The sequence below is a fragment of the Ambystoma mexicanum genome, chromosome 9 (assembly GCF_040938575.1).
Source record: "Ambystoma mexicanum isolate Mex_15411 chromosome 9, UKY_AmexF1_1, whole genome shotgun sequence".
NCBI classification, from domain to species: domain Eukaryota; kingdom Metazoa; phylum Chordata; class Amphibia; order Caudata; family Ambystomatidae; genus Ambystoma; species Ambystoma mexicanum.
The window spans coordinates 91,062,290-91,086,296 of NC_090931.1; the positions used below are offsets into that span (position 1 = coordinate 91,062,290).

General features: G+C 44.3%; 1 protein-coding gene across 1 annotated transcript in view; it reads right to left on the reverse strand.

Annotated features, from left to right (window-relative positions):
- Positions 1 to 204: 204 nt before the first annotated feature.
- LOC138489585 (nicotinamide N-methyltransferase-like) overlaps positions 205 to 24,007 on the reverse strand; it is a 32,153-nt gene continuing 8,350 nt past the window's right edge. Inside the window, exons 2-3 of the mRNA XM_069617293.1 lie at positions 22,564 to 22,771; positions 205 to 761 (exon numbers count right to left, since the gene is read on the reverse strand). Coding sequence (XP_069473394.1) covers positions 329 to 761; positions 22,564 to 22,771 — 641 coding nt within the window. The 3' untranslated portion in view covers positions 205 to 328. The remainder of the gene's footprint in view (positions 762 to 22,563; positions 22,772 to 24,007) is intronic.

The window sequence follows — 24,007 nt, forward strand, 5'->3', positions numbered from 1 at the left end:
ATGGCACACTCAGAATAACAGAAAGACATGTGCGCTTGGCTTTTGGCTCAATGAATTCACACTTGCCTGGTGGAGCCATTGGTTTTTTAGATGATAGGAACAACCTTTGTAATTGTTATTGAGGCTCTATGAAAGAAAGCAGGGAGATGGATATTAGAAAACAAGTATCGATTTCCACACTCTGGATTGAAACAATACAGCAAGTGACCATCATTTGAATTCCTTTAATGACCCAATGGTGAATAAACAAATCAAAGGAATCTGATGTATCATAGAGCTGAGTACCCCCTGGTGTTCTTTCCTAGAGAACCCCCTCATAAAACGACTACTACTTGATTTCTTTGCATGCATTTAAAACTATAAAAGCACTATAATCTGATATTTCCTGCAAACATTGAACGTTCCGCGGCAGCAACTGTAGATCCAGAATAGAACAACCGATATCGGTAACAGCCTTCCTCAGAAAACCCTCATCAAAGCACATATGGGGATATTTAAAATTGCCAACCATATAAAATGATGTTTTAATGGCAACAACCATGACTAGATGCCCTCTGGGTTTTAGCAATTCGGTGACATTTTTCAGGTAACTGCAGAAAGACGCTGTGTCAGTTGTTTGGAGCTCTAAACAGTGGGTCAGGAGCAGACAGTCGGCGTGCGGCAGGACCTCTGGATAGAATGGGTTACTTTTGGTGACATCGCATTTGCGAACCGGTCTCATCTTACTTCGCATCAACTTTTCCTTCTCGATACATGTTTCCCTGCAATGAAAGATATATTACATCACTATCAAAACGTTGCACATGTTCAGCAAGAGCTGCTGTTTGTAAAGTGAAGTTAGTGATCATGGCTGCTATGCACACAAAGCGCTATCTGAGGTTTCACAGTGGCCTCTTTAGTGACTTCAAGATTCCCTTTGGTTTTGCATATTTTAAAGGAACAATCTCTGTTGTATCATGAAGCCAAAGACAGCCATATTTCAATTGTGTCTGCCCTTCACCTCCCAGTCTTTCACTAAACATATTCCTGTTGTTTCTACTTTTCCTACTGGTTATTTGCAAGATTCCTAAAAGCAGTATTGATTTCTCTGCATATAGCATGCTGGATTACTTACTGGTAATATCCCTTACACTGGCTCATACCCTTCCACCTTCCAGTCCTTAATCCATGGATAAGATTCACAGCTGGAGTAAAAACCTCACCAGCTTCAGCCCTGGGGACAGTATTCATAAAGCACCCTCAAAAATAGGATCCTGAAAAGTGTTAAGGAGTGAATCAAGCCTCACCAACAGCGCATTGAAACTACACCTCTTCCTCATCCCCATTGTCAATTAATGAAGACATAGCAAGTAATAGCACATCCAAGTCATTATTAACCTACCTCCTCTAAAACAGTCAGAAATCCAGAATGCAAGGAAACATCCCAATTATCGATATCATTTCAAACACTCTGACTTATTTAATGAATTACAGAACGAAAGAACTGCTCAACTGGAAACAGAGAGCAATGGGTAACCTACGTCCAGGCTTTAAGGAGAGAAGAATTCATCAGGGCAAGCCCTTGAGCAGCATCGGAAATAAACCCCAACCAGGCCCCAAGAGTAGGATGTTCCCTTGGTGTAGCTCCGCAGGGAAGGGACTAGGCCTCCGAGCAGGTACACATTCCAAATAACTAGACAAATCCAGCTGCTGAGGGTAGGGAAGAAGATTTTCGATCGCTGGTGAAACAGACCACAAGTTGTAAATAGGAGGAATTGCTATCTGGTAAGGGTGTAACCCTCTTCCCCCTCCTCCAGTGTTTTCAATTACATTAAAAAGGTTATGCAAGGATCGAAGGAAGGAATATACTGGGGTGATGGAAATCAGGATGTTAGGAAAGACGGAAAGAGGTAGATGGATGGACAGCTGCGAATGAAGAAAGTAAGGAATGAAAAGGAACATTAGAAAAGAAATGAAGAAAAGAAGCAATTCATAAAAATGAAAAAATGATGGAAGAAAGAAAAGAGAAGACAAACAAAGGATAGTCGCAATGAAAGACGGGTGGAAAGATGGTCAACATGAATGTTCTGCTTCAGAATTGTTTCATTGCACGTCAAAGCTGTTAAAAGGTTTCCCATAGTCAAGTCCATTATCCATACATTGTACTGGCATCCACTGACTCCAATTGGTGTAGAAAGTAGAATGCCCCCAACAGTGATCTTTTGAGTCTGTTATTGATGCTTTTAAATAAGAGGCACTGCCATGCTTGACAGTGGGAAAGATAGCAGCCCCACAGGAGCCACCTAGGGGGTTATTACTGTGCTAGTTAAAATGTTTTTCCAAAAATATTAGTATTCTACAAGATGCCTGTTGGGAATAATTTATTTTTATAGCAACTTTCCCTCCATTTCTATGGACCCCCAAACTTTGTGCTTTTTATTTTGGAATCTGACCTGAACTTTTTACAGTGCAGTGAAGCCTTTCACTTCCCCTACATTGACTTTTGCTCATTGTTATGGGAAAACGGATAAGTCCTTCAGGCTGTCAGTAGTGAGAAACTTAGTTCCTCTCAGTCTTTTTATTTTCTCAAGGCAGAAAATACAGCTTTATTTCCAACACAGAAGTTCTCTTAATCTTTCGACTTTGTTGCTCTTGCTGGTAACATTTTATCATTGCACAAAGTACCTTGCAGAGCAGCGTTACGAGGCCTCTGTGCTTTATGGACTTAAATACTGTCTAAGGAACTTTTGCTGATTGTTCTATGTACTTCTGGACAAACCGATTGCAGCAGTAAACTTTGTACTGAGCCTTACCGTGTTTACCGTGTGTGGCTCTTGACTGTGGCTAGTGTCCAACGTGGCCATGTTACAAGGCCTTTTTATTGTTCCCTTGGCCATTTTGGACCCTTGCCATCTCCCTGGCCTTCCAGGGCGGCTATTTCCTTTTTGGGGCATACATTTTCCCAAAGGCTGCTTCTTTTGCAGGTCACATGTGTAGGCACACAGGAAGTGGGCTGGGGCTATCTGGTCCCAGTCCACACTACTGGTGCCTGGGTGACCGGTGTGCATGTAAGCATGAGGACCCAGTGGTCCCTGATTTGACCACTGTTGGTGTGAATGCATGGAGAGGATCTTGCCATTGGTGGGCTGGGTGCAAAACAAAGCATGACAAAGGACGATCCTGAGATGCACTTGTGGAGGTCTGGCCCCCGAAACCTGCTGCTGTCCCAGTGAAGCCCTGCTTTGTTCCTCATTTCAGCAGATAGGTGAAGGTGCTTTGAACCATTGGAGTGGTGGGCCCAATCACACTCAACATGTCCTGGTAACCGTGCATGTGAGAATGTTAGGAAGTGTCCCTGGGCCATCCAGTGGGCTATCCAGCTTGGACCTAGGTTAACATGCAGGAGCGTTGCTGTTTTGAGTTTTGACCCGAGAGTTTGGGGAGACCTGTCCAGCAAGGCACCCTTCTGCTGAATGTCATCATCCCAGCACCTTTGGTCCGCAAGAAAGGCAGCTGTACCATATCGCGAGAGCTGGGTCCCGTTGCATCACTGTACTGCAGTGCAGGTCGCTGAAGGTTGTTTCCCACATTTCTCCCAGTGCCCTATGACTTGATGCATTATTGCTTTCTTCTTTTCTCGGCAGAATCGAGTGTAGCAGCTCCTGTGCAATACCGGGCCTGTACCTGCACCCGCAGTGCTTGTGCATCTGGAAGCCGAACGGAGGGCGGGAAATCGTACCTCTGGTGACCACCTCTGTACCTGCCAAGTCTGGACCAAAATCTAACTAATGGTGGTGAGTAGTGAATTCACTTACGTGTAGCCCTTCGTTCAACCAAATACATTCATTCATTGAGGGCTAATTGTAGGCTGTGCTGTTGGCTTACGTGGTACTTGCTGCCTAGAGCTCTCTGAAAGTCAGGAAGAGCGGATCCTCACCTGACTCTTGGAACCTGTTTCACTTCTTCAGAATCCTTCTCCTAACTTTTTCCAGCTCCCTTAGAGGTACTTGCGAACTTTACGCCGGACCACGTGCCTTAAACATGCATTGAACATTGAGCACAAGGTTCCACTCATCTCAGGGATGGCCTCCTAAAGTATGGGTTGTCATATCTGAAGTCTGTCTGTGATACAAAAGTTTCTTACCTTCTTCCTTTGCAGGCATTAGTGGAGTTATTAACTTTCTTGCATTGAGTCCAGTGATTGTATATATATATGACATAGTGTGCAGGGTATTATACAAGTGCATTTCATTATTCATTTGTGTTATTGGGCCTATAATAAATGGTATGCTTGTGTATACTACTGTCTAATTGGAATTCATGTTGTTTTACTGTGTGTGCTCATTGAACATGTGATATGATATGATATGATATGATATGATGGGGAAGCTATAACGCGCCTGTGCACAAGTGCTTCTTGGCTCGACAAGGAGGGTGAACCAAGAGAGGACAAAATAACTATCTTACTAGGCCTTCTGTGCTTCAGATCGCACAAGTGCAGGGAGACCCCTGATCACCCTCACTCCTCCTGAGATTTAGCCTCGACTGCTCTCCAAGCTACCGTGAATTAGTCTAGTTATCTTCCCAGAAGTGTTCCCCTGTTCATCTAACAAGGGTGGACTTCTAAACATCTGTCCCCCAAGTCAGAGTTTAGAAATACATTCAATCAGTGCCACTGCTAGTTGCTTGAAGGATTTGAAATTCAATATATATATATCCCCATTAATCATATTTCTGGAATCTTTTTTCAAAACATCTTTGTGTTATATATAGATCTCTCATCATAATATACATTTCTGGAATTGTGCCTGGTTAAATTCAGAAATAAAATCAGTCGTCTATATTATTGTTAGGGCTGAATTCCATTTTTGGTGTTATTTACGCAATAATGTGAGGGCTCCCAAAGCATTTGCTGGCTTCCATAATTTCTTTTTACTATTTTTTTGTGACTAGAGGGACTGCTACTAAAGACCCTATGTCACTGCACCCCTTTTCCTGGAGTGATGCTTTTAGTCACCCATATCACTTCCAGGGAAGAGCTGATTATTAAGCACCAATTTTGGTCCAAGGGTGATTCTATCAGCCTAAACACATGTTGTTGAGTAAGCAGGTGGCAGCTATAATTTATTTCAGGCTACATCATGGTTGTAGCCACTGTGACAAATCCTTCGATGCTTTTCCTTCTCCCATGGGGTATGGCCCTTCCCATGGGGCCAGGGTGATGCAGGCACATTCCAATAATCCCACTGGGGGTGATGCACCAGGGGAGGATCAAAAGGGGAAGGAAACCCCTTATGGGACATGGGATAAGTTTTCAGGGAGAATGCAGTATCCGCCCACTCTATCACAATCTCCCTCACCCTCTTACCCTACACACGGTAACATAATTCCCCACACTCCCATGTACCTCTGTACGGTCGAACATTCTACCTCCCTAACAAGTACTGAGAAGAGGGAGAGTAAGGAAGACCCATGGAACCATGTAAAAAGAAGAGCCCTGGAGCAATGAAGAACGCTCCATAGAACCAAGAACAACATTCAAGTCGATATGGACAATTTGTCTGCCAAATGGGTATAAAAAGTGAAGAAGGACTTAAGATGGAGACAAGCACTCCCTGGAGGAACCACAAGAGCCTGAGCAGTATGATAAGCAAAGGAAGCAGTGATGGCTAGAAGGGAGCAGGATGCTTTCAGTTTGACCCTGAGTGCATAGATCACTTGGTGAACTGACAGAGAGAATCCCCAGGTCTCCCTGAAGTCTGGAAAGTGCACAGGAAGAGAGCTGCACAGCCATAGCTCTCAACCATTTGTGTTGCAAAGGCGGGTGAAATCACCCGATTTTGTTTTTGGCGGGTGAGACGCCCATTGAAATGAATGGGAGTGCTGAAGGCTTGGCGGGTGAGTCAGCCTTTTACAAGGCGGGTGACACCCGCCAAAAGCGTGTGAGTTGAGAGCTATGGCACAGCCCAGACCAGGACCGAATCTGCAGAGCCACCTCAGACTGAAAGCAGCCCCCGAGAGCCGAATGAAGTTCCTGGTTGGCTGCTAGCACCCAGGAGATGTCAGCACCCACGCGGACCACAAAGCAAGGTACGCAGGTTACCAAACCGGCACTGGGGAACTGAGGAACTGAGGAACTGGTGGAAAGCAGAGAGGCCAGGAAGAAGCCTAAGTGATCGGATTGGGCACCTGAAATAAATAAAGAAGCAGAATCACTGGTCGTGGTGGTTAACCGTGCATGGCAGGATCGTGAACTAGGTTGGTTCAGTACTCACAGAAGAAGCACAGACAAAAGCAGTACCTGGCACAACAGTAAACCAAGCCTGTTGTATGGACACTCGAGAAGCATTAAAAAAGGAGTCATTCCCCCCCTGGTGTTGTGTGACAATTGCTGAAGTAAAACACGTGAAGGTAGCCATTTTCCCATGCGTTGTGAAGTCAAGAGGAACCAGGGGAAGGAAGTAATTCCCCCTGGCATTGTGAAGTCAAGAGGAACCAGGGAAATTGAGTCATTCCCCCAAGTGTTGTTGGACACTGAGAGTTTTGCACCATCTATCCAGAAGAAGGAAGACATTCTTCTGGACTCAGAAGAGACTTTTTTTCCTTAGTTGTTTATAAATGTAAGGGATGGAAATAGGACTTTGACATGACGGTGGACATTTAGGATTTTGGACATTCAGAGACACTCCTTAGTTTATTATTCCTGACAGGGAAACCCCCCTCTTACTATTAGGGATAGGTAGATTTTCCCTTTTCTTTTGAAACCAATACATGTGTATAGCAAACACTAGGCCACCTTTGTGAAAGTCCCATACTTGTGTACCTTTATACCACCTTTACATGGTAGCCATTCTGCATTCATGTTTTCAGCCCTGCTCGTGAACAGCTTGTTTTGTGATCTGCCTTTGTTTGCATTGACCTTGAGGCATGGGCAAAATTATCATGTTGCTGATGTAGGCTCACCCTTCAGAGCTGCCAGAAGCACGGAAACTGCTCTCCTGAACATCTGTGAAGATCTGCTCTCCAACCTTGACTCTAACATTCCCTCTGTCCTCATCCTCCTCAATCTCTCTTCTGCCTTTGACACGGTCAACCATACCATCCTGCTCAACCGTCTCTGTGAAAAACTGGGTATCACTGATCAGGCTCTGGCCTGGCTGACCTCTTTCCTCTCAGATCAACCCTGCCAGGTCCAACTTGGGTCCTTCCTTTCATATATCTTCCTCTCTACCTGTGGTGTTCCCCAGGGGTCTAACCTCTCGCTCTGGCTTTTCAACCAATACCTGGCAACTCTTGCCCACTGCATTGCCACTTTCTGCTCAAATTTCCAGTGCTACGCTGATGATACTCAACTCATTTTCAGGCTGCCCTCTCTCACCTCCACTCCCTCTCTCATCTAAGATTGCCTAAATGCCATTTAAGATTGGTGTGCAGGCAATGATCTTTGTCTGAATGCCAGCATGACGGAGATCGTCCTCATCGGTACACCTTCACTATCCTTTCCCCTCACTCTCTGGCTGGCCTCCCTTGGTCCACCTCCTACCCCCACCTGCAAGGCTAAGAACCTCGGGGTCATCTTTGACTCCACCCTTTCTTCTCTGCCCACATATCTGAGGTCTCTAAAAAGTCAAATTTCCCACTGCCCCTCCTCAGAGGTACTCTGCCTTTCCTCTCCTTCCCCCAGAAGCTCATGGTATCCCAAGCTCAGGTTCTCTCTAGCTTGGACTATTGTAACAGACTCTTTCTAAATCTACCTGCCTCTACTCTCTGCCCTCTGCAACTAATCCATAACAGGACTCCGAGACTTGTCCTTGGCCTCAAGCCCTGGGATCGTATCTCTCCAGCTCTGAAATCTCTCCATTGGCTCCCAGTGGATGCAAGGATTAAATTCAAATCCCTCTGCATTGTCCACAAGGCTTTCTGGGGCCTGGGTCCAAAATACCTTCAGCTATCACTCCGCAAATACCTCCCCTCTTGATCTCTTCGCTCCTCTACCTCCAACTCCCTCAGGGTCAGTTGTTTTCAAAGAAACGAGCTGGGGATAGATCTCTGTCTTTGGCTGGGGCATCCCTCTGGAACAGCCTTCCTATCACTCTAAAACTTGAGGAGAACCATCTCTGCTTCCGGAAGCACCTCTCACCTGCTCACCCTGCCACCCTCCCACATTGCCTCCGGGCCACCCCTTGCACTGGGGTCTGTATCTGTACCCATACAACCCCCCTTTTTCTTCCTGCATATATCAGACCTATCCTGTCTGCTGCCTTAAACCTAGCACTTGCAAATTGCTGGCTGCACTGCCACTGTTCGTTGCCTTTATTATTTATTTATTTATTTATTTATTGTTATTCATCTGTTTCTCCTCTGCTTCACACTTTCCACTTCTCCCCCCTTCCATGCACTTTTTCCCTCCCCCTCTCCCATGCACTTGCTCGTTCTCTATGTCACTGGCCCTAGTAAGAACACTGTTTTGTTCTCCCCTGTTCCCCTCCCTTGCCTTGTCGTGCTCTGAAACACTTCTGTACGAGTGCGATAAAAATAAAATATGAATATCAACATCAATACCCTGATCCCTGAAAGGCACTTTCAATTTAGTCTTATACAATGCAACATGGAAAACATACCACTCTACATTCTGTGTGAAAGTGCCTGTGTGTTTGGCCTTTTGTAAAGCAATCCTGATTGGCTTTCCACCAGTATGCGTGTGCTCTGCCTACAGTGTGCTAGATTGGATGGGTTTGACTGGCCCATCAGGGAGTATTTTGTTGGGGTTATGCCCACCATTCCTCAAATACATCCATAAGGTTCTGGAAGACTGATTCTGAGATGGGCTGCTGTAGCTTATCTAAATTGGGCCCAACTATCTGAGCAATTCATCCTTTGCTCTTGCAACCCTGCTTCTCCTGGCTGTTGAAATCTCTTGCTGGGCTTTAGCCTAACCTCCTCCAGTCTTCCTTGCTTGTCCAACTGGGTTTCTTTGCTGGACTTTTCCCTGCCTATAGCGCTGCATACAAGCTTCTTCTGGCTGTTGGAATACCTTGTTAGGCTTTAGTATAACTTCCTTTAGTCTTCCTTGCTGTTTGGACTGGCTTTCCTTGGACTCTTTCCTGCATATAGCGCTGCATCCCTGCTTCTCCTGGCTGTTGGAATCTCTTGTTGGGCTTTAGTATAACTTCCTTTAGTCTTCCTTGCTGGTTGGGCTGGCTTTCCCTGCAACACTCTTCCTCACCTGCAGTGATGCATTCCTGGTAACATAAAAATCTGGTCTTAGTGCGCAATCATAGGGAATCCTCCTGGCCTTGAACAACGGGTGGCTTTCTGCTGCTCCATCTCAGCTCTATTATGTGGAATGTTGGTTATCTCTAGCCATTGCCTACACAATGGGACTATGTTTTGGTGGCTAACGGGACCCTGTTGCTCCCCTGGGCAGACCTGCAACCTTTAGTGGGTCCTGGAGTGTGCTCCTGTTGCTGACGTATATTCTGCCAATGTATTCCATGCGTGCGCCTCTCTCCAGGTGTCTTCATTTTTGGACTTACCTCATTTGGATTCTTGTTGGGTTGTGGGCTCAAAGAATACCAACTAAAGCCCTCAACCTCCAGTAATTGGACCTAAACCTGGCACCAAAGTTTGTCTAAACACTGGCCATTCAAATGTAAAGCTGTCAGTGCTATAAGTACCTTCTACGGTCTGACACTGTAGTTTGTTCTATAATTAAGGGTTTGCCCCCCCCCTTCTACAATTGATATGCATTCTTGAGAAGGAGCCTTGGGCTCCCTCTGTATCCCTCTGTATCCATCTCTTATAGGCCTGCTGATTCGTGAACTTTTGTTGGAATTGCCCAAGTCCCTCAGACCGGGCGCTCACACTGCTGCACCTCTGGGGTAAAACAGGAATTTACCTCACTTTTCTCCATAACTTTTCAGGCTTTTTGGGTTTGTACCACTAAATCCTACCTTACAAACTTTTAAAATCTTTTCGAACACCGTAAGAACAATTTGTAGGATCCTTTCTTGGCGTTACTTGATGCCTTCAGCCGGAGGTTCTGCCAGAAATGATTTTGCCCCATTTGTAATTCAGAAAACGATTCGAAGTGAGCCAAGTCAAATAGTCAAACAGAATTGTATGGTCATGTACAAACAAAATTTCCCAGAACCAAGTACCCAGCCCTACTTCTAATTATGCATGAAGTGTGGCTGGTGAACTGCTTGCACCCCTGAAGAAGACTTGCCTAATGTGCATGGAGTCGAAACATTGGGATTTCTGAATGAAGATGAATTAAAACTATGAACTAAGAATTGAGAAAAATGTGTTTGTGTGAGACTTTGTGTCCTCCAAAAAATTGACTGATTGATTACACAAATTATACATTCTTGAATGAGTCGTCTGTAGGGGGTTTTCCGCTATAGGCATATCACATTTGGATCATTTGATTCAAAACCTTAAATTGTCATTTGAAACTTAAATGTTGTTATGTGTGTCTTCTTGTATGTGATGTGTGTGTTCTTAAAGGTAATTTCTTAGTGGAGGGTATTGCATTCACTTTTGTTTATATATGTAAATGCAATAATATGTTTTCTGGATTAAATATGCAATACTTGTCCGAATTGTTATACACATTCTTTAAGGCAGTTGTGTACTTCATATCTATTTGGAGGCCTCTTATGATTCCCTCTTTCAGAGGACACACTAATTGTAGAACATTTCTGGCCCTGGAGTTTCTGCAATAGAAAGAGAATCTTAGCTTGCAGCAGTGGTATTCTATAGATTCTTCTCGCTTTCCCATAGAATATAATGGTTTTACTGTAACCATCTGTGATCATATACTTTCTAATTATTTCCTGGATTGCATTGGGACTTATTTAGACCTGGTCCTATGAATCTAATTTGTTCTAATGTTTTGTAGCACATTGGGCTGTTCCCTATGCTGTTTGAAGTCTGGTCCTCGCTCCCTTCAAGGAACCGTATAGGCCTAGTTCTTCTCTGTTATGGTAGTCCAATATATTTTGTTTCATAGAGTGAGGAGGAATTAATGCCTTTTTTTGTTTTTCTGTTTGTTTATACATACTTTCTTTTGTGGTATAATTATAAGTAAATTGTTTACATGTGTCTTGTTGTAATGTAGTACTACAAAATATAACTATATTAACAGTATACAAAAAAGGTAGCAGGCGCCCCTCTCTCGAAAGAACACAGCATGATAACCTGTTCAGTGGTTTGTAACCACTTTGAGAGTTTGTTGTGCAGGTGGATGGAACTCATTGTACTTTGGTACCAGTTCATCCCCACCGACGACTGAAGGAAGATTGCTCTGGTATATTACCCATTGGCAGAGCTTGGTCTAGCTTGGTGGACTCCATGTTACTTCACTGAGGATAGGCCTCTTAACACCCCTCACTACTGGGCTATGGAGAGTCCTCCCTAACCATGAGAGTTTTCTTTCATAAATAACAAAGCACTCATCCCACCAGGGATGATGGCTTCACACTTATTTGATGAAACTGCTTCTTGAAGCTGAAGCAGATGATTCATGTTCTCTCAACTTTTTGGGAATCACACTACCTCCAACTCTTAAAATCTATAGATACTATTTTGCTTTAAAAACCTGGGCTATAGATGATTTTAGGTTTCTGGCTCGTACATTCAACTTTTGGTGTTCCCAGAGAGTTTTGACTCGCCACATTGTTTGGGCTGCGCGGTGTATACCTCATGGGCAGCACATAGTATAGACAAGAATCCTTGGGCACAAGTACCACGGTCTCCTAGAGAAAGTCAACACTACTCTCTGAGCACCCATTCTGGGAGCAGGTCAAGGCCGGAGGAAAAACATAGTAAAATCCGAGCAGCTGCACATGGTTGCAGAAGGCAATGTGATTTTGATTTTAGCCACTGTGTTGCTGAAAGATGTCTGCCTCATTGCCCAACCCAGGTAAATACTACAAAGGTGTGCATACTCTGTGGTCAAAGATCCAGCCAGAGGAATTCTGCTGATTTTCACTTAAATCATTGATATTGATATTTTATTTGTATCGCGCTCATACACAAGTGTTTCAGAGTGTAACGAGGCAAGGCAGGGGAACAAGGGAGAACACAAACAACGAGCTTACTAGGCCTAGTGACATTGAGAACGCTCAAGTGCAGGAGAAACCTAAATAAGACTCTATGGCCTTCATTATGATCTTGGCATTAATGCTAATAGCCAATAGTATTTCAAATACTGTTTTTATTGTCTGCCTGAAGATGTAGACTTGTTTAAGTCATGTTATGTCAGTTTATATGATCTCATGTTTTCCTATGTCATTAGTATTATTAGTGTCATGTTGCCCTTTGCACAGCCAAAAGGTGACAGTGAGCACACTACACAACCCAAATGAATAAATAATAAGAGTGAGCAGCACTCAGTTGATTGAAAGGGTCATATACCTTGATGCAAAGGTGCTTCTGTTGAACCTAAGATCCTGGTGCTGCTCTTTTCTTTTTTAAATGGACAAGGTAACTCACAAGATCGAGAAGGGTAGAAAAGCCTGGATCATGCAGAATAGATCATAGAAGAGCCCGGCTATAGCCTAGTAGGAATCCTGCCCCCCCCCACACCACTATTATCACCTCCAAAGACTCACAAATGAACTCAAGAATTGCCAGAAGCCCGTTCCAGGGCAGTTTGAAACTGAGCACATTTGAAGGATCCTCCCACATTTCCCATCCATAGAACCTGCTCATAAATAGCCTCCGGGAGTGTGTAAAGGGGCGTTGGCTTTCCTGCTCCCATCTTCATGGGTTCCACTCATGCATGCTCCCAATGACAGCGTATGCAGTGGCCATCTTGAAAGTTGACCACCTTGAGCCAAAGACATTCATGCCTTATAAGAGCATTGTAAACAAAGGGGTTCAGGAATGTAAGTGCGTACAGAAGAATAGACACCTAGCTCATCTCTCCCCACTACCCCCTTTCCCTCACATTCACATCTGCCTTTTTACACAGTCTGTTGAACACAGTTTAAGGGATGTTTTCTCACTTTAGGTGATTTTGTGTTACTATGGCATGAAAGCCAACTCTGAGGTCAGGCACCACCCGTTCTCACAAGACCTACCATTGATTAATCAATCTCATCCTTCATTACCTCATTACCTTTCTTCACCTATCTCTTCACGTTTTCTGGTCCCAACTCTTACCTTTTCATGGTCAACTCCTGATTCTGGAATTTCTGGCAGGTGACTTGTCACCCCAGAATAAGCTCTGGGTGCACCGGAAAGGGCATTTAAATACTTTATTTAAAGATGCTAGCACACTTTAATGACATTCTTGAGCACAACTAGGTCCATCACACAACCATCCACTGACTAACTCCAGTGCCACAAAATCTCTGCACTAGAAGCTGTCCTGGCAGAGGTCTTCTAGGCACCGCAGGTGGGTTTCAGTGACTCTTTCCGATCAACATTCGTTTGATCAACTACCAATGATTACAGATGAGCTGCCAGTACCACAAGCAGACACTGCCACTTTCATTGCGTTTCTACCTTCCATGTGTTTGCCTGTTTCCTTTCCAGCCTACCCATGCTTCTTTTATCCTTTCACCCCTTTGCCACATTTCCTTCCCGTCACAGACCATAGTCTTGCCCACCTTGGGCATCAGGAGAATATCTCACTCTTCACATAAAACATGGTGCTGTGAGACCACTGTAGTGATGATGAGCTGAGAATAAATGCTTTTTACCACGACATGCAGATGTCCACTTCCTCCCTCCCTTTGCAGTGCAATATGCAAGTGAGTTGTTACTTATACAACTGTGCACTTCAGCATATGGTATGGTAGCAGTATTTGCTGCCAGCTGTATCAAATCCATTTACATCTCCTCAAACAGGGATGGATGTTGATTATGTTGGTGTGCCAATATATATATGTGATTGGTAAAACACAAATCTAGCTGGAACCAATGGAGTGCTGTACATAGAGGATACACTCCTAAGTAGTCACTTTGTAATGTGATAATGGCACAAAGGAGCCTCATTACTGCAATGAGCTAGTTTTCTCTCATGCTTATGAGATTACTTGGAATGCCCCTTACCTCCCCCCTCTGTTCCTATCTGGTGATATCCCCTGAACATTCCTTCATTCCCACAACCACATCCCCTTTCCCTCCTCTACCCACCAACCATGTCACCACTTCCCTCCCTGGCTCTCTCCTACTATGTTTGTTCAATGTACTCTTTTTGTTTCTTCTCCTGGATACAGGATTGTGCAGGTTCCCTTTGATTGTCCTCCTCTCTTCCTTGTGGAGAACCCAAGAAATCCCCCTGCTTCATCCTTCAACCACGCTCCATGTTCCCCTCCACTCATCAGCCATGTTGCTGCGCTTCTATCAATATTCCTTCATTCTTAGAAAATAATTGCAAGATTTATAGCTGCTCTTGCAATGGGAGATTTGAGCCTTATAGAACTTGTTATGTGCAAAATCATGCTGCTCAAAGTAGGCCCATTGTCCGTGTCCTAACGCAGGAAGAAATGTAACTCTAGCGTTCATTGTACAAATACTCTGCTCAAAGGTGACAGTAGAATAGAAGAGCGACTTTTGGAAGATTCCTGGAGGTCTGGCTATACAGGGGAGGTGTCTGATTGACATGTGACATCACAGTCAGGGGCAAGCACTTTGCACTTGCACTTTGTGTAGAGGAATACACATGAAGTGGGTAGGTGGACATGAGGTTTTCTAAGAAGACAAAGAGAGTGAGGCAGGGTAGTTTAGTTTTTTCTGGGGGTGTTGGCTGCCGAGTCTGAGAGCAGGAGGGAGAGATTAAAAAAAGGGAGAATTCTGAGGCCTGGACTCTGTGCTGAGAACTGGAATGGCTGTCAGAGAGGGGAGGGGTTAGAAAGGAGCTGTTTGTGGAAGGGAGAGCTGCAGTGACTATCTGAGAGTGCAAGAGAGAAGCTTCCGGAGGGAGCACAGCAACTTCCATGTGAGCTGACTTGCCTTTGTGGACGAGGTGAGCATGCATTTCGGGAAAGATATTAATGTGCAAAGCAACTTATTAGTAAGGATCCAGGCCTTGGGGAAAGATAGAGGTGAAATAGATAAACAGATGATACAACGTGGATAGCTATTTGGTGTGTTTTTCTCCCCTGTCCAAAATGCCAATTTAACATGCTTACAATCCTGTCAAAGTAGCTAACAATTTTCAAGGTCACAGATAGCAGTGCATTGCAAGCCAAACGGTAAAGTACCAGTGAAGTCTGTTACGGGGGAAAAGACGTTATCGCAGGGAGGCCAGTGGCTATGAACTATATTTGCATTATTCAATTGAAACATTAGAGATTGCGACTTGCACTTTCATTCTTGTATAATTGCAAATGTTACGCTGAGCTTATTACATTACGCGTGTTGATTATAAAAAATATGTGAAAAATATGTGAAATAATTGGAGTCGTGCTGGTCTGTTTCTTGTGAGCTCTATTTATTCAGGGCAATGCTTTTACAGATGCTGAGCTAAGGGGGGTATTTTTCCATACTGCATGCAGTAAAAAATCGTTTACCAAAGCACTGTGTTCTGAGTGAAATCATTCCCCATGTTATAAACAGGTAATTTTTCAGGTGACCTGGTAAGTTTACTCTGGGTAATTACATAGCAAACCAATGTAATAAGGTATAGAAATTATGCACCTAGTGCAGCACTAAGTCTTATTTTTGTTTTCAGCAAATTATCCCAGTGTACGTCTAGCCGTGTGTTTTGTGGGAAGCTAAGAAACATCATAAACTACCCATCAATGTGCATATCTGGACCCATCTGTTAATGACATAGTGAGGGTTTATGAGTCAAGCTGGTGTTCATGTGTGTTCCTAAGGGAAGTGGGAGGGTGTGCAGGGGGTTGTGTGCTACCACCTGCATCATGATTTTAAGCCCAGAGGAGATGCATTGGGGATCCCCTGCTCCATGCCACTTCCCCACATCTAATGCAAGGTACTGTCACTGGCTCCCTACTTAATGAAGCCCATTTAAGAAATAGCCTTGCATGTGATACTAGTGTAAATCCTGTTGATTCAGTAGAGAGTAATCTTGCTTTGAATGGATAATCCTGAAGACACTTCCAGGCTCGGGTGGCTTTCAGTATGGTGGGTCCCTCTTGAGGATACAGTGCTGAGGCTGTTGCCCAAGCAGTCTTTGCTCTATGCCAGTAAACCTTTGAGAATTCCTGAGTTGTTGTTGAGACTGGCCCCCCTTAGGCAGTTGCTGCGCTCCTCTGGAAATAATATGACTATACATAACCCATTGTATGAGATGAAGTTTCACAGTTGGGTTAAAAGGTATCAGGAACTCATACATTTCTATAGCACTGCACAGTATTCAGGCCCAAGGTCCAAGAACAGTCTTCTGATCCAGATCAGAGAGTATGTTCTTGAAACACATTTATTTGAAACACAATTGACTTAGTGGCAAGGGAAATGATAATCTGGAAGCTTAAACACGTGTAAACCTTTTGAAAGCAATGGACGGGTTTGCATTAAAACCTGTTTCAACACAAACGATTTTACTGCAAAGCATTTACCTAGGCCTTTTGCCACCAACAAGATACATTGGGGTTTGGGCAGTAGATAAAAAGGGGAATACTTAAAAAAAACTTTAAAAATTCAGACATGATTACATTAAAACCGGTAAGCAAAATACACTTCTTTATGTTCTTTTATAATCATCCCACATATCACAAATGGACATGCCAAAGAAATTAAGCAAGGACCTTAAAGAGCCAATAACTTTGACCAACATGTGTAGTATTCTTATTATAAACCAATTAGAAATAAACATTGTAAAATGTTTAAAAAAGCTAGTTTACAATGTTAGTACAATGACAAAATGTCCTCTTTTTAAAATAGCTGTTTTTGTAAAGTAGCACAGCCACCTCTCCTCATGATATCTGATATATGCTATTTTTCTCTGGCCAAGTGGCTGTCAGCAACAGTGAGGGTAGCTCTTGCAAATCCCTCCTGACTACATGACTCTCGAGCAGATAGAATGACAGAGAGAGATACAGAAAGAGGGAGATAGGCAAAGTAAGATAGAGAGTAAAACAGAGAGAGAGAGAAACAGAGAAAGAGAAAGAGAGAGAGGATGTGAGAGAGAGAAAGAAAGTGAAAGATAGAACGAGAGGATGGTGAGCACTAGATTGAAGTATGATTTCTTTGTACAACTAGTGTGTCATTATATCAAGTATGCAATATATATTAGCACTGCCACTCCATCACAATTGGTGTCACAGTGGGATCCAAAGAGTCAAATGAACAGGTTCTTACCCAGTAAATAAAAGTGAGTAATGTTCGGAAGGGGGCCGCCCTGTGCCACCCCCTAAGGGCTTTGGACTGAGGCGAGATGCATTCGAAGCATGGGCCAGGGTGGAGGTGGGATGGTGTAAGAACCATCTCCCAATGTAAAGGACCCCACTTAAATGTAATCAAATATAATCAATTCACACAGTACGGCGCAGGGCACGAGCAACATTGTTGTTTTGCGTTGATATTAGTAATCATAGGTAGAAGGTAAAGCATTCGTGGATAATGCAGCATTGCATGCATTAGGCCCAAATTGCGAGACGAGGGAAAACTCCAGCCATGCCTGAGCCCCCATGAGGACAGCCCGCCCCTTCCAAACACCACAACACCTATTTAATGTTCTAACAGTGTTGCATAGATGTGTTTTTTACTCAAGAGGGATGTGCCCTAGAAGGTTGTGATCGCCGACCGGCACCTGATGTGCATGTTATCTCATACTTGCCAAAGTATGATCTTAGTTATAGCCCATATAATTGACTAAACAAAAAGATCTCTGAATTCCATGGTACCAGCTGCCCTTTGATCACAAACCGCAAAGTAACAGGTCCTGAAAAGTTCAGAGGACTGACAGGATACATCGCTGAGCGACAATCGTATGATTTGTATTGCAAGGTGCTGGGAGGGATAAATTATAGTTCAATACGAGGGTGGAGACCTTGGAGCCGGATGGCATGGAGGTCATGGAGTGAAACGTGTATGTGAGGGTTACAGTGCCCCAGAACCTCCTTTGTGCTCGTCTTTAGGCGTGCCAGGTGCACAGAATAGTGATAAAGTAGCATTATGTTAGGAGTGTAGTTCATTTGTTCTTTGACCTTCGATGAGAGAAGAAGATGATCCCCGCAGCACCCACATGATGCAAGACAGACAGACTAGACGGATCATGTATAGTTGCACACCAACCAGCCCGCAGGTTTCTACTGTATATGTTGCATCATTAACAACAATGTTTTTCTTCATAAGATTCTGCTTGTACTACTTTTCAGCAGAACGTTCTTAGCAGCAGAGTTCTGGGCTGTTGCTCTCATCTGTGTGTGAGGTTAAAACTTGTTACCCTCACAAGAATGACTTGGGCCTTTCCTCCCTAGAGGGTTATATTCTCTCTGGTGTGAGAGTTCAGGCACTTGCCTTCAGTAATAATAATGAAAACTATTGTCAGTGAAGGTATAACTCTTCATCAATTAAAGTGAGCATACTATGTCCCCCACTGTGTGATTCCAGTAAATCTTCCAAATGGATATTTACTTGTTGTAATTAAGTATAGTAATTGTGATGCATCGAGGGACAGGGCCTCCGTATCCTTGTCCTTTACTGTTTTTATTGTGTGTTCTGTCGTGTTTTCCGCACAGGAGTTCATGTGGGACTCCTGGCGGTGCAGCTCTTCCTATCTTTGGTTTGGTGTACAGACCCATGGGATACCCTAATGGCACCCAGGGGTGGGCATGCAACCCTGTACCCCTAGTGTATGATTCTGGGCACCTGTGTGTGACCCACAGAGCAGGGTATGTGCTGGTGGCAGCTCCATGCTGAATTTGACAGTTGATCTGAGTATCCTCTATTTTGGGATACCCAGGCCCTGGCTTTGGAATCAGTTGATTCCTGATAGGAAACAAGATGGCCCCTGTGGCCTCTTGCTTTCTATTGTCCGTTACCTTGTTTTCCCAAAGTCCTGGGAAGCCCTGACTCTGTTCCTTTCCCCTGACTGACTGTTAGGTGGAAGTTCCATATATGGTGTTGTTGTGAAGTCCAGGCCATACTTGATGGAGCCTTCCCAGTGACTGTATGTTGTGGGTACACCCTGTGGGTGGGACCTGGCTGAATGGAGTATGTGACCAATATGCACTTCTTGTTGTGGATCTTTAGTTTCTGGTGTTTGACACAATGACCGAGACAGCCCTGCCCGAAACTGGTATGAATGCAGTGTGGAGCGTTGAATGGCTGTGTACTTGTCCCAATACAAATAACTTGTTGGATTGTCTGGAGAGAGGTGAATGGCCAGAATGCACTATGCACCTGACTGGCTGCCTGCCTGCATGAATGCCCTTCTGAACGATTGGTTGCAGGAGTGTGACCCAGCAGAATGAATGGAAGATCAACTAGTATATATGGGGGCCTCTCACTGCTAGAATTCGTGTTCAGAAGCTGAAGAGAAACTGGAGTTAAAACTGAAGCTTAACCTTGAACCCTGCTGGAAGAGAAGTCTTGCTGCTGCTCTACTTCATCGATCTGAAAGCTGCTGTGTCTCCAAGGACTGACCCAGAGAGGACCTGTTTAGGTGCCCTCTTCCCGAGTAACGAGGGACCATTGTGCACTGCTAATCTTTGCCAGCGCTCCCTGGTAGACAGACCTGCGACAGGCTGCCGACCGGAGACGGAGACTGCCGCGGAATCGCAAAGAGAAGTTCCCGGACACTGTTGTCCATCACCGTCGACGACCGTTGTCGCCGACCGGAACCGCCGTGCTCCCTTTGACTAAGTAACATTTGATCCAAGGATGTCTCGCCTGCACCGTCGACCGATTTGTCCCGCCGGAGAAAGTCGAGGTTGCTGACGCGCCGAGGAGCATCCGCCGGTGGGTTTCCCGCCACCTAAAGACCACAGAGACGTCGATGACTCTACGCCCTTGCTGGGCCACAGTTCTTCAAACTCTTTGCGGTCCTGAACTATCGTCACCAAGGTTCCCCACGCGGCTCTTCCTTGCAGGACAGCAACGCTCCATCGTCAACCGCTAGGAACGAAGCTACCACCTCACCGTCGTTGTTCAACCCTTTCCCTCGTGGGATCTCGACGATCCGTGGCTCCTGCCTTAAAGGGGGCTGCGCAAGAAGGATCCGTTGACGACCCGATGTCGGACTCTGCGATTCCAGGTACATTGGGGTTGTAGAGCTATTTTAGAAGGAAATAAGACTTTTGGGTACAATATATGGACTGGGCGTGTACGATATATCTTTATTTACAGGTTGCCCAGGAGGGGGGATCTCCACACAGAACTGTGTCTAGGTAACGGGGCCAGTATTCTGCCAATTGTTCTAACGAACTGCTTTTCATCCTATGTCTAATGTTGATTACCTTTATTAATTGATCTGTGTGACATTTGACAAGAGTATAGTTGATGCACTTTAATGAGATCTGATAATAAGTGTGGTACCACTTAGAACTGTATATATTTGCCATTATAGATTAACTAAGCACAAAGTGAGTTATTGTGATTGTATATAACCTTGAACTTAATTATATAAAAACTGTGTTTTCACTAATACAGTGTGCGGACCATCCTTTGTGGGTGCTTGGGGACTAAACTGTACTTACGAACCAGCCTGCATCACCTCCTGAGAAGCTAGGCCTTGATTGCTCGTCCATTGCTACCAACAATAGAGAATCTTGGCTGGGGTCCTCTGTGCCTCTCCTCTACCATATAGAGAGCAGACGTACAGACCCCCCCTCCAGTCTTTACAGTAATCAAGCATTTTCACTGATAATCATTCATCAGCCTCTTAAAGGCATGCACTATGAGAAGGCCCATAAGATAACCAACAGCTAAATATGACCTTCCAACGTGGGAAGTTTACTTTTGCTGAAGCTTCGGTGGGATTTGCTTGAGAGAAGAAGAAATTCATTTTGTGAAGACTCAAGCACGATGGAGGATACCTGGAATTTGTTACTTAATGAGATGAAAGTCATGGCCGATTGAAGCAGAAAGACATCCCCTTTTGGGTCATTGATTGAAGTCTTGTTAAACGTTGTTTGGAATATGCATGTCTCCTTCTAATTCTTGAAGCTGTCTATCACCATTCCAGCTGGCACTGAATACGTAAGAGCCAGGGGGCTTCTGCAATCTTTGTTGACTGCAGCTTGGCTCGTGCACCATCTCCTAAGCACTCTCAATAAACTGTAGGCTGGAAACCGCCAATCGATTTAATGAGTGGTGGATTGTGCTGATGTGATGAGCTGGAAGGCAATGTTACATGCAAACTGGGGCTGGTGTTGGTCCGCTTCACCCTCCCGGTAAGTATCTCCTATTTGAAAACAATTCCTCATCTTGTTTGCAAGCAGGGGTATACTGGCCCACAAGGAACTCTGGAGATTTCCCAGTGAGTCTCTGCACCATGGGACATTTTTTCCCAGATGTTCTTGTGGGAGAACAACAATAAACCATTTTGAAAGGGATTGAGTTTGATTGCATGGTGTAATATGGGGACAGTTTGAAAAGCATTTCCAGTGCCACCTTTGTTTCCCAGTCCACCACTGTTTGCAAGTTTCACAATGAAAGGAAATGAAAGGAAAACCCATGTCCAATGGAGGATGCCAGCTGAGAGGGTAGAGCAGGAGCTACTGCTGGTGAACAACAAGGCTGCACTGTGCATTTTATTTGTGGAATGGATTACTGCCTATGACATGACATTAGTGCCCTGATAGAGAAATCAGGCTTTATCGGTATGTTATGGCCTTACTGTCAGTAGGCAGAGCAGAACCTGGCAGAAGCGCTCACTGCCGAAATAGAGACCATAGCAAATCGCTTTCACATCGGGGATACCTGCATGGCTGCCGCCAGTGCGGAGCAGGTAGATATGGTTGCATTCTACCACCACCCATCAGTGCCCTCCGCCAGCTAGTAAATTGGCAGCTATTTCTGCTGCTTCATTTGTCAATGGTGAATGGAAGGGAGGCAGATGCAAAGCTACCCCCAGCAAAGTCGGTGGTCGCTTTGACTCTAAATTAAGAAGTGCCCGCAAATTGGGAAAAACCTCATACAGCCAACTCCTATATGAGGTGCTTACAGTCTTAGGTTTTGTCCATGGTGATTGTTTCAATTAGTCCACGTGTCGAGTGCTTTTTGTAAGTGCAATGAGTAGCAGGTAGTCAGTCAGTAATCAGTCAGTGTCACATTGCTTTCCTTTTTCAAGGTCATATCCCATAGTGTATAGATTATGTATGGATTCTACTATCACTATATGTGAACTGTTGTGAACTATATGTGAACTGTTGAGTGTGTATTTATATAAGCTCTCAAATTGATTGTGTAGATGTGCAATTCATGTCATATTGTGTTGAGTGTAGTATGAAACTACAGAATAGGTTAGTGTGAATTTTAGTGGAAATAATTAGGAATAGTGATAGGCAATGTACACAGGAGAGAAAGAAAGTGGCAACAAATTAGAAGAAAAGTGAATGAACAAAAAGGATATTATTGGCAAATTTGGAACCAGTTTGGTCCATTCATGATCATTGTATTCATTAAATGCAGATAGGTGCATCACTGCTGATTGTATACCTGTTGCCTTCATTGTCACAAACAACCTGAAGTGCATGGCTCATGTCAGGGGCATCTGCTTCGTTCTTTCGCCATTTCTCTAGCGCCTTGAAGCAGCTATCAGTCACAGTTCCAACAATGATTTCTGTGAAATGTGCACAGGCTGTGAAGCAGTAATGCAAGTCGGGGGGGAAAGACAGCTGAATCAAAGTGTTTCCTTTCACATCACCTGGTTGTAAAATAAAAAAAATAAAAAATCAGACCTTAAGTATAAAGCAAGTACTTTCCCTTCCAACACACGTGACCGGATGAACATCCCTGATCCTGTCATGCTTATCAATTTTATTTTTCTTGCTGTATCCACCATTGAATTGCACATTTCGTCATGCCATAAAAGATCACCATTGCACAATTGCATACGACTTGAAAGAAACAAATGTTATATGTAGAAAATAACATATTTAAGCAATAGGCCCTGAGAAGGGGGCATTACCACTTCAGCTAATGCCCCAGGGCTCATACTTACAGGGGTAATGCTCTGTAACCCCCTGCGAGGAGCTTATTGATATTAGCACCCCGGCTCCACTGCTCTTGAGCTCGACTGCGCTTTAAACAATAAAATACCATTTCAAAAATAAAATGAAAACACCCAGTCATCATGCCACTCAAACTTTCCCCATTATAAGGTTGCTGCCTCCTGTTTACCTGCTATATTACCTTTTGTACTCTACTTTGTGACCAAAAGAGTTTCTTTCCCTTTATGTATGTAAGAAAATAACAGAACATGTAAAGACGTTATCCTTCCATTGGTGGATGAAAGACCCTCACCTACACCCGACCCAACAGTGCTTAGCATCTTTGATTTGGCTACTTATGATAAACACATATGTTGGTGTCAGGACCCTTTCAAACGAATGAGTATAGTTACCCCATTCTCAATGATAATGTAGTGAGGGGCAGATGGGCAATGAGACTAAGGGCCTCATTGCACGGATGGCGCTCAGGGATTACCGGCACCGGTAAGGGCACCGGTGCCGGTAATCCCTTACCGCCCAACTACGAGGTCCCTTTGCTGGTCCCTACCTTAAAGGCTGGTTTTACCAGCCGTTAAGGACGGGACCCACAAAGGGACCTTGGTGGCAATTACGGTACCACAATTTGCGGTACCATAATTGCCGCCTTCCCCATTCCCATTGAGCCCTCTGGGGGCTCAAATGGGAATGGGGAAGGGCCAATGGTGAATGGGGAATTATGGCCCTGCCAACCTTGGAATGGGGCGGTAATTCCGCCATTCACCATGGCAGGATCGGTAAATTACCAGCGGCAACCATGGTGCTAGTAGCGCCATGGTTACCGCCTTCCGTGTATTGAGGCCCTAAGTGTTTGTACTAGTTTTTATGTGAAGAACAAGGATGGTACAGTCGATCAGAAATGACCAACAATAAGACATTTGCATTTGATAAAG